The sequence below is a fragment of the Tupaia chinensis genome, unplaced genomic scaffold (genome assembly GCF_000334495.1).
Source record: "Tupaia chinensis unplaced genomic scaffold, TupChi_1.0 Scaffold000187_1, whole genome shotgun sequence".
Taxonomy (NCBI): Eukaryota; Metazoa; Chordata; class Mammalia; order Scandentia; family Tupaiidae; genus Tupaia; species Tupaia belangeri.
The window spans coordinates 3,300,292-3,311,135 of NW_006159662.1; the positions used below are offsets into that span (position 1 = coordinate 3,300,292).

The following is a 10,844-nucleotide window of genomic DNA, read 5'->3' on the forward strand; positions in this document are numbered from 1 at the left end:
TGCCCGGTGTGAGTTTCAAGCTGCTGGGTCTGGGACTTGAACCCTAGACAACTATCTAGGAGTCCAGTGATGTAACCATTATGCCATTTGCTGTTCCCGGCTCATAGGTTTTTACTATAGGGCACGTGCGCTTGCCAGAAAGACAGAGACAGAAAGCGAGAAATCACCCCCCGGGGGGATGGCCACACCATAATCCCTTCTCCTCCATTCTCCTCTCGGGATCTTGGGCACGCACACGTGCCTGGCATGAGTCCAAGCCACCAGGTCCGGGACTTGGACTGAGGTCGACTACGTGGGAGTCCAGCGACACAGCCATTTCGCCAACTGCTGGTCCTGCTGTACATTTTAATGTCACATTTTATCTCCAGTCAGCATTCTCGTTGCACTTTTTTTTCTTCCTTCCTTCCTTCCTTTCTTCCTTCCTTCCTTCCTCCCTCCCTTCCTTTCTTTCTTTCTTTCTTTCTTTTTTTTTTTTTTTTAAAGGTTTTTGCCGTAGATGCATGTGAACTTGCCAGAGAAACAGAGAGAAAGTGAAAGAAATGAGCAGTCACTTCCCAGGGGTGGATGGCCACACTACCGATCCCTTCTCCATTCTCCTCCTGAGATTTTGAGCGTGCACACACACACAGAGGTGTGAGTTTCAAGCCACTGGGTCCAGCACTTAACTGTGGTTAGCCACGTGGGAGTCCTGCACCTTAACCATTATGCCACCTGTGGCCCCAGTTGTACCCTTTTTAGTTTTGGGTTAGATTGTCATAGGATGTGTACACTCGCCAGAGAGAGACAGAGAGAAAGTGAGAAACACCCCCTAGGGGAATGGTCATGCTGCAACCCCTTCTCCACTCTCCTCTCAGGATTCTGTGCACACACGTGCCCCCAGTGTGTCTCTTAAGCAGCTGGGTCTGGGACTCGAACTGTGGTTGTCCATGTGGGAATCCAGTGCCTTAACTACCATGCCACCTGCTGGCCTCACGAAGAACATTTTAGGGGTGACTTTCTCTTTCTCATGGAAAAACAAGCTTTACAAAATGGGGCTTTTGGAGGGCCACTCAGTGGCGTTAAGGTGCTGGATCCCACAGGGCCAACTCTGTGGTTTGACTTCCAGACTTTAATCACTCAACAGCTGGCACCGGTAAAGCCTTACACTGTAGCTTCACTATCACACCTGTCTATACGGATGATCATATTCATTTTCTTTCCTCATAAAAATATCTTTTTAGGGGCTGGTGGGTGGCATGGTGGTTGGGGGAGCTGGACTCCCACATGGCTGACTGTGGTTTGAGTACTAGACCTGGCAGCTTGCTTTCTCACTTTCCTGTATCTCATTCTGTCCCTCTCTGGTAAAAAAGGAAGGAAGGGAAGGAAGGGAGGAAGGAAGGGAGGAAGGAAGGAAGGAAGGAAGGAAGGAAGGGAGAGAGGGAGGGAAGGAGGGAGGGAAGGAAGGAAAGGAAGGAAAGAAAGAAGGAAAGAGGAAAGAGAAAGAGAGAGAGAAAGTTAAATTTTTAAAAACTCTTTTTTTTTGGAGAGGTTTTTTGCTATAGGGCGTGTGCACTCGCCAGACAGACAGAGAGAGACAGAGAGACAGAAAGCGAGAAATCACCCCCCAGGGGGGATGGTCACACCGCAATCCCTTCTCCTCCATTCTCCTCTCGGGATCTTGGGCACGCACGCACATGCGCCCGGCGTTGAGTTTTAAGCCACCGGGTCTGGGACGCGAACCGTGGTCGACTACGTGGGAGTCCAGCGACATAGCCATTACGCTAACTGCTGGTTCCCCTAAAAAAAACCCTTTAAAAAAAAAATAAAGCCAACAGTTCTTTTTAGCACTTGTCAAGAGGAGTAGCGTTGAAAGTGTGGGCTATGAACCAGCAGTTTGGGTAGCACTTGAGAACCTGCTAGAAAGCCCTCGGGCTGGCAGGTAGCATGTGGTTAAAGCACTGGACTCTCACAAGGCTGACACAGTTCAGTGTCAGACCTGGCAGCTTGCTCTCTCCCTTTCCCTGTCTCTCTTCTCCAGTGACTGCAAGTTCCTTACAGAGAATTTAGAAATAATAAACATTTTAAATGTGTTAAAAAAGAAATGAAAGCCCCTGAGGTTCCAGCGGGTGATAACAGCGGTAACACAACTGGACCCGCTTGAGAAAGGTGCCAAGTTTGTGCCCTGGGACCTCCCGGATGCCTGGCCTGCACCTGCCCACGATCAAGGCCAGTGAGACTCGTGGTCGACTGCTGCGTGGGGACACTGCTGGGGACACTTCCCCTCTCTCAGGGAAGATATTTACTTAAAAAGAAGAGAACTCAGGTCCCACCCCAGACCTACCAAGAGTCAGAAATTTGGGGTGAAGCCCAGCAATCAGTGTTGTAAGTAGCTCTGTAGGAATTCTAATGTGGGTTAAGTTGGAGAGTCACGTGCACAAGAAGACATGGCCTAGGTCACCAACGCTAAGTTCAGAAGAGTGTACGGGGAAAAAAGCCAGTCAGTGGCTTTTGATACAAAAGTGCAGAACGATTTCCTGCTGCTTAAAAACATGTCTAGATTTATGCAAAGAATTTGAAAATGTCTCTAAACAAACATACACACACAGATGTTTATGGCAGATTTACTTTTAACTACCAAAATTTGTGGTAAACGGAAGTACCCCTCGGCATGTGGTGACCTGTGATACAGCCAGACAATAGAGTATTACTCAGTGCTACAAAGCAACGAGTAAGCCGGTAGGTGGGCCCCACTTGGCCGATTCTGTGGTTTGAGTCCTGGACTCAATTAAATATGCTAGGCACATGTGCACGCCTTGCCCAAAATCAGAGAGAACAGAGAATGGATTGCAGTGTGGCCATCCCTCCTTGAAGGGTGATTTCTCAGTTTCTCCCTCTTTCTGTTGGGGGGGGGGAAACAGTAAGCTAACAAGCCTCCAAAGACATGAGGACACTGCATATTACCAAGTGGAAGAAGCCGATCTGAAAAGGCTGTATATTAATTCTGACTATATGGCTTTTTGAGAGGTTTTTTTTTTTTTTTTTTTTCACTATAGGGCACGTACGCTCGCCAGACAGACAGAGACATAGAGACAGAAAGCGAGAAATCACCCCCCAGGGGGGATGGTCACGCCACAATCCCTTCTCCTCCATTCTCCTCCCGGGATCTTGGGCACGCACGCACACGCGCCCGGCGTGAGTTTTAAGCCACCGGGTCCGGGACGCGAACCGTGGTCAACTACGTGGGAGTCCAGCGACATAGCCATTATGCTAACTGCTGGTTCCCACTATATGGCATTTTGGAAGTCAACGCTATCAAGACACCAAAGCTTGGGACCAGCAGTTAGTGTAATGGCTATGTCACTGGACTCCCATGTAGTCGACTGTGGTTCGAATCCTGGACCCGATGGCTTAAAACTCATGCTGGGTGCATGTGTGTGCGTGCGCAAGATCCCGAGAAGAACGGAGGAGAAGAGATTGAGGTGTGGCCATCCCCCCTGGCGGGTGAGTTCTCGCTTTCTTTCTGGTGAGCGCACACACCCTATAACAAAAACCTCTCAAGAAAAAAGACACGAAAGCTTAGTGGCTGCTAGATGTTAGGCGGAAGAGGTATGAATAGGTAGATCACAGCGGATTCGGGAGGCACTGAAAATACTGTTACTCTATACTGGTGGGCACATGTCACTAAACATCTGCCCGAACCCACAGAATGTACGCCAGTAACAAACCCTGGGGTCTCCAGGTGATAACGATGTCTGCAGATTCAGACTGTCTGGTGGGGGACACTGACCATGGAGGAGGCAGTGCATGTTTGGGCTGGAGGGATGGGAATCCTCTGTACTTGCTGCTCAATTTTGCATTAGGCCTGAAAAATTATTTTTTGGAGAGGTTTTTGCTCTATGGCATGTGCACTCACCACACAGAGAGACAGAAAGCACGAAATCACCCCCTCAGGAGGAATGCCATGCCGCAACTCCTTCCACTTCATTCTCCTCTCCGGATCTTGGGTGCGCGCGCGCGCACACACACACAGCCTAGCCTGAGTTTAAGCCACTGGCTCCAGGACTCGAACCGCAGTCAACTACATGGGAGTCCAGCGACAAAGCCATTACACCAGCTGCTGGTCCCATGGTAGGCCTGAAATTAATCTTTAAAAAAAGAAAAAGTCTTGGGGCATGGTGATTAAGGGGTGCTGGACTCCCACATGGCTGACAGTGGTTGAGTCCCAGACCTGGTGGCGTGCTTTCTTACTCCCGCCACCCCCTCCCTCACTCTTTGGTCAAATTAAAATTAAATAAAAAAATAAAGTTAAAGAATTCTAAAAATAGAAAATAAAAGTCTTAATTAACAAAAGAGGCCATGGGACCAGCAAGTAGGTTCGTGGTTAAGGTGCTGGATTCCCTCATGGTTGACCAATGGTTTGTTTTGGCTTGAAAATCACACTGGGCACGTGTGCCCCAAATGTTGAGAATGGAGAAGGGATTGCAGTGTGGCCATACCCCCTGGGGGATGATTTCTCATTTTCCCTGTCTTTTCTCTGACAAGTGCATGCACCCTACGGAGAAAACTAAACATAAATAAATAAATAAATGTAAAAAAGAGAAGCCAGCCCCACAGCCCAGTGGTTAAGGGATTGGAATCACACATGGCTGAGCATGTGGTTGGAATCCCAGTCCAGTGTTTTGAGAAAAAAATTAGATGCGCGTGTGTGTGTGTGTGTGTACGTGTGCCCCACAACCCCTGGATGAAGAGATGGAGAAGGAACTGTAGGTGACAGGCCCCACTGCAGTGTGTGTGTGTGGGGCCTTTCTCCTTCCCTCTAGCAAATTTAAAGAGAAAACAAAAAACAAGTTTTGAGAGATAGATGAGTTTGGGAAGCCAAAAAATAATTACTATGGTCTTTTGTTTTAAATAGTAAAAGAACTGAAAGAGAAATGACCTTTTTAAAGTATGAGTTTATTCTCCAGGTTTTCTTAAATACCCACAAATTAGTGTTTTTATTGCTGCTATATCCAGGGGCTGAAAACAATTTAAAATATGTACTTTCATCATACATTTATTAACAATTGCAAGAAACAGAATGGAATTATATAAACTTCAAAGAATTTTTCACTGATTTGAAACTAAGCATATGGAAATTGAGGAGGATAATTATAGAAATAGCAATTGAACTCTAAAAGAAAAACAGAAACTATATGGAAACAAAAGGTATTTCACAAGAAAAACAACAGCTCACCACCTCCCCTGCTGGTTAGTACTTTATAGTGAAAATGATAATGAATCAAATATTGTCTTCTCCCTATTTAAAACAGTGAGTCTATCCTTTCCATGAATGCCAACTTTAGGTCTGAAATGTCAATCAGGATTTAGGTCCTGAATATCTCGTTTCACCACCTTATGCTGTTTGTATTTTGTAACACTAAGAAACTGATTGTTAACTCTTATGTTTGCTTAACAAGTTGGACAGAAAAACACAAGAAATGAAAGTGTGGCCAATCAAGCCATGTGAAATTCGGTCAGTGGGACAGAGCTTAAATGGCACCCAATCCTCACACAAAAAAGGCTACTCTGAGGATGAGTGTGTGTAACAGAGCACGGGGCGGTGGGCGCTGAGAGCACCAGAGCAGAGTTTGGGGGAGCAGTCCAGCTTAGGCAAACCCAAAGGGGACTCCTCAGAAAGATGATGTTAACGAGACGTTCGACCCACATCAGCTCCAAATTTCTTTACCAATTCACAACGTGAAATGGTTTCATTTTCTATCCTTTCCATTCGAAAGAAAATTTAAACCACAGTTACTACAAACTTCTGTTTCTACACTTGCCATATGGTTGCTACTAACATTAGCAGATATTGATGTTATTAATGTGACCAATGCACCAAATTCCAAAAAAATATAATAAGATTACTTTAATGAAGTATGTCATCACTCACAAGGACTCAGAGCATAAATATTACAGAGATCTGTAAACTGTCCCTAGCCTGGGATCATGAATTAACACAATTTAGTGACAATATCCCTTTACATGGAAATTATGAGCAATGTTGCTTCCAGAATGCCTCTATGTTTACATATCTTTTAACGTAGACCTCACACTTTCTTCATTTAAAGATTTTAAATAACCTTCTAACATTGTTTAATTTTTCTATTATCTCTGGAGTATATAAAATAAAAAACTTTCAAAAATGTTCATACTAATTAATCTCCAATGTTTGACAATAGAACTACTTTTAATTCTGTAAAAAACTTTTAATACTATGCCATTTACTATGAAAGTGATCTGAAGTCTTTGTCATTCTTTTAAAAATTAGGTTATCCTGTGTTCCAATAATGGAACTAAAGTTCTTATAGAGATTATGAATTTGTAACATTAATGATGCAATTAGAGCTATAAGTTAAAGTCACAGAGAAGCTTCATAAAAACAAGGGCGGGAAGGGGCCCACAAAAGTCACTATCCTTACAGAGAGGACTTAACACCCAACAGCCTTTGCCAATACAAAGTCACGTGATCTTGTTAAGTTACTGGTCAAGTTAGGGGAAGGGCTAAGCAATCATGCCTCTGTGATTGAAATCAGTGTGATGCTAAGACAAGCAACCAACCAAGCCAAACCAAAACCAAAACCAAGACACACTCCAGCCTACCAGATGGCTCCACACGCTCGTCTAGAGCTCTTCTGCCACAATACCAAAATGCAGGTTGCAGATCCTTTATCCAAAATGCCTGGGCCCAGACATGCTTTAGATTTTTGAATATTTGCATATATGAAACAAAATATCTGGAAATAGGACCCAAGTCTGAAATTCAGTTATGCTTCATCTACACCTTATACATATAGCCTGAAGATAATTTTATATAATATTTTATTTTGACTGTGACTTACCACATGAGGTCAGAAGTGAAAATTTCCACCTGTGCCACCATACTTGTACTTTAAAGATTTTGGGACATTTCAGATTTTTGGATTAGGGATCATCAACCTATACAAATTCTTCACAAATGAATATTCTGTTTCAGTGTTCCTGTATGTTCTATGTTGCTTTTTTTATTCTACTAAATGATAAGCTTGACAACAGAATTTACTTTAAAAAACACTTGTCAAATCACTACCCCACAAAATGTTTAGAAAGAGAGGTAACTATAGAAAGTAAATGTGCACATACTACTTTTATTATTATAATATGGTTGTTAGTTGAATGAAAACAAATAATAGCTATCAAGGTTTTAAATGACAGAAAAACATTTGGGCAAGTTATGACACAATTTTTTTGCGTACTCAAACAGAAATGTTTTATAATTTTGCAGCAATTGCAAACGCAACATGAACAATAAAATCCAGGAACTGAAAGGTCAAAAGGGGCCTCAAACATATTCACTATTTAAAAATTTTACACAAAGGAGTTGAGAATAGAAAAAGACCCCAACATATACACCATGATAACAGTCTTTTTTCTTCTTTTTCTTTTTAATGACTTCCAATTTTAACTCTTTTCTAAAAGCATTCAGACCCTTATTGTAGATTATGGATCATCTCCTCTTTGGCTATGAGGTGTGTTGTTTTGTTAACCAGAGACATCAATGAGTTCAGTTTCTGAGACCAGTCATTTAATAAATTATTTGGATCCTTGGGTCTCTGGAAGTTGATAATTCCTGCCAACCTGTCTACTTTAGCAAAGATGGTCTTATTAACTACTAGATTCGAGAGAAAAGCCTCTGACTCCTGCAAGAGAGAAAGACAAATTGGTTAAGACAGGATAATTATAGACAATAACCCAAAGTGAAGGAGAGAATTTTTAAAGCTCTTCATCTGAGGACACGGATTCATTCTAACAGTTAGCAGGGGCTGGCTTCCTGTAATTATGTACTTATGTTACTGACGGTCTATTTATGAACAGAATCTGAGGTGACTAAGAGTCAGGGCTGAGTCTGCCTCTGTCTCACTGCACACTCAGGAAGCGTGAGAAGACAACTTCATACAGCTGTACTGCGGAGTGACAGAGAGTTAGTTGTTAGTCTTCTCCCTTCTCTGCCCTCTTGAAAGGCAGTCTGGTATAGTTAATCTGTTTCTAGATTTTTTTCTCCCCCCTCCCGGGCAAAAAAAAAAAAAAAAAAAAAAAAAAGAATAAATAAATAAAATAAAATAAAAAATTCTTAAAAAAAAAAAGCTGTACCACTTGGCAACTATGTAGCCCTGGACAAAATACTTAACTTCTGGGACCAGCAGTTGGAGTAATGGCTATGTCGCTGGACTCCCACGTAGCGGTTCGAGTCCCGGACCCAGTGGCCTAAACGCACGCCAGGCACGCGCGTGTGCGTGCCCAAGATCCTGAGAGGAGAATGGAGGAGAAGGGATTGCGGCGTGGCTATCCCCTCTGGGGGGTGATTTCTCGCTTTCTATCTCTCTGTCTGGCAAGCACACGCACCCTTATAGCAAAAACCACTCCAAAAAATAAAAAACAAAAAACAAAAAACTTAACTTCTAAAAACACTTGTACTCATCCACAAATGAGAAAAGTTACCAAGCTAACCATGGATCAAGCCTTCCAGTTCTTTTCTTTTTTTATTCTTATGAGATATTTACCACAGGGCGTGTGCACAGAGAGACAGACAGAGACAGAAAGCAAGAAATCACCCTCCTGAGGTGATGGCCACGCCACAATCCCTTCTCCATTCTCCTCTTAGGATTTTGGGCATGCATGCATGCACATGTGTTCGGCGTGAGTTTTAAGTCATTGGGTCCAGGACTCAAACCGTGGTCAACTACGTGCAAGTCCAGTGATGTAACCATAACACTATCCGCTGGTCCCCACACCTTCCAGTTCTAACATTCCTTGAGTACTCTTTTTCATCCAAATGGTCACAACCTCTTCTGGTGACAGAATAGCTTTTCAGGCCATTACTACACACTTCATTAACTCCCCTCTCTCTGCACTGTACATCTCGTCAATGTGACGTGCCAATATGAACGCAATTCTACTCTAACAAGGCCTGGCACCTTTTCAAGTGAACTGCAGTTAAGTCTTGCTCATATATTTAATTCATGCAGTTCATCTTTGAAGTAGCCTAAACATATTATATGGATAATTTAGACTTTAAATTCAAATGTCACACATAAAACTTTTATTTACCTAAAGTTCATCACTGCAATGAGGCTGGTTCTAAACTTCAAATTAATCAATGAAAACCATACATAAGTAAAAATTGTTATTTTCTTTTTTCTCTTTTTAAAAATTTGCTAGAGGGCAGGCATGTGAGCCTGCCAGGGAGAGAGAGATACACAGACAGCAAGCACCTCCTTATTGGGGTGGTCACGCTGCAATCCCTCCTTATTTCCCCCTTTTAGATTTTGGGCACATACAGACATGCAACTTCACGTGTTTTTCAAGTCACTGGGTCTGGCTCTAGAACTGTACTGTCGGTTGTGTGGGACCTGGCCACCTCAACTAACCACTGGCTAGCCCTTAAGTAAAGAGTTTAACAAGCATAAATAATTTTTTAAAGAGGTTTTTGCTATAGGGCACGTGCACTCGCCAGAAAGACAGAGAGATAGAAAGCGAGAAATCACCCCCCAGGGGGGGATGGCCACACTGCAATCCCTTCTCCTCCATTCTCCTCTCAGGATCTTGGGCACGCATGCACACACGCCCGGTGGGAGTTGAAGCCACCGGGTCCAGGACTCGAACCATGGTTGACTACATGGGAGTCCAGCAACATAGCCATTATGCTAACTGCTGGTCCCAAGCATAAATAATCTTAATGCAACTATAAGCTTCACACAGACTATTTCTTGGTACTCAGATTAGCTTGGGAAACTTTCTATGACCTAAACTTTAATAAAACTGATTTTTTCAATTAATTTTAGTAAGTCAGCTGCTCATCAACATGAACGGCTGCAAAAAATTCAGACACTGGTCAGTACTTACATCCACAGACAGATCCAGAAGTTGTGCCATCCTTTTCATTGTTATCCGAGTGTAATACTTGGCCATTATTCTAATATTCTGAGGAGAGAACAGAGGGCAGGGAGGACATGTAACATGTCCACATAAGTGTATTTGAGATGTGAGATGCAGAGCTTTTATTTTTCTATAGCCTCCCCAACGGAACGAAACTGGTTCTAAACTTCAGTAACAAGATTAAATACTTGGATATTTTGGCATCTGCAGTTTTTTGGTGAATTATTATGAGTACACAACTCTGTTTACCGTCAACACAGATGCTGTCTCAGGTAAATTTGTGGTTAAAATTGACGACTGTGTGGACTAGCTTTGTGGTGCAGTGGCAATGTGCTTGCTGCACAAGAGGTTAGATCCCACATGGAGACTATGGTTCAAAACCCCAGCCTGGTCAGCCTGAAACACATCAGGCACACACATAAGTACACCAAATTTTATGGACAAGAGGACAGGGACAGTGATGTGACCGACCAGACTCCATGGAGGGTGTTCATCTCTTTGTGTCATGTATTTACATATATGCTCTATCATAAATAAAGTAAAAAAACTTAATTGCTCTCATGTAAGAAAATAAAAACCTTAAAAATTGTAACTGTATTAAGATATTTTTGCTAAATACAAGAACTACAGTTAGGCTTTTTAAATTATAACATGAACGTGTTATAGAGCTAACATTAAAAAAAAGATCAAAGCCATCTTAAAACACTCATCACTTATTATTATTATTCCAACTATCAATATTTAGAGGTAACCTGAAATTAAATTTCCTAATTTTCACTGGAAATGGTGCAGAAGCCAGAATATTCTTTTTAAAAAAATTTTTTTGAAGAGAGGTTTCTGCTATAGGACATTTGTGCTCTCCAGAGAGACAGAAAGTGAGAAATCACCTGCCAGGGGGATTGCCACGCTGCAAT

General features: G+C 42.7%; 1 protein-coding gene across 1 annotated transcript in view; it reads right to left on the reverse strand.

Moving 5' to 3' along the window:
- Positions 1–4,911: 4,911 nt before the first annotated feature.
- The window catches only part of PSMD12 (proteasome 26S subunit, non-ATPase 12), a 32,773-nt gene continuing 26,840 nt past the window's right edge, over positions 4,912–10,844 (reverse strand). The window contains exons 10-11 of the mRNA XM_014587172.1: positions 9,898–9,975; positions 4,912–7,694 (exon numbers count right to left, since the gene is read on the reverse strand). Coding sequence (XP_014442658.1) covers positions 7,485–7,694; positions 9,898–9,975 — 288 coding nt within the window. The 3' untranslated portion in view covers positions 4,912–7,484. The remainder of the gene's footprint in view (positions 7,695–9,897; positions 9,976–10,844) is intronic.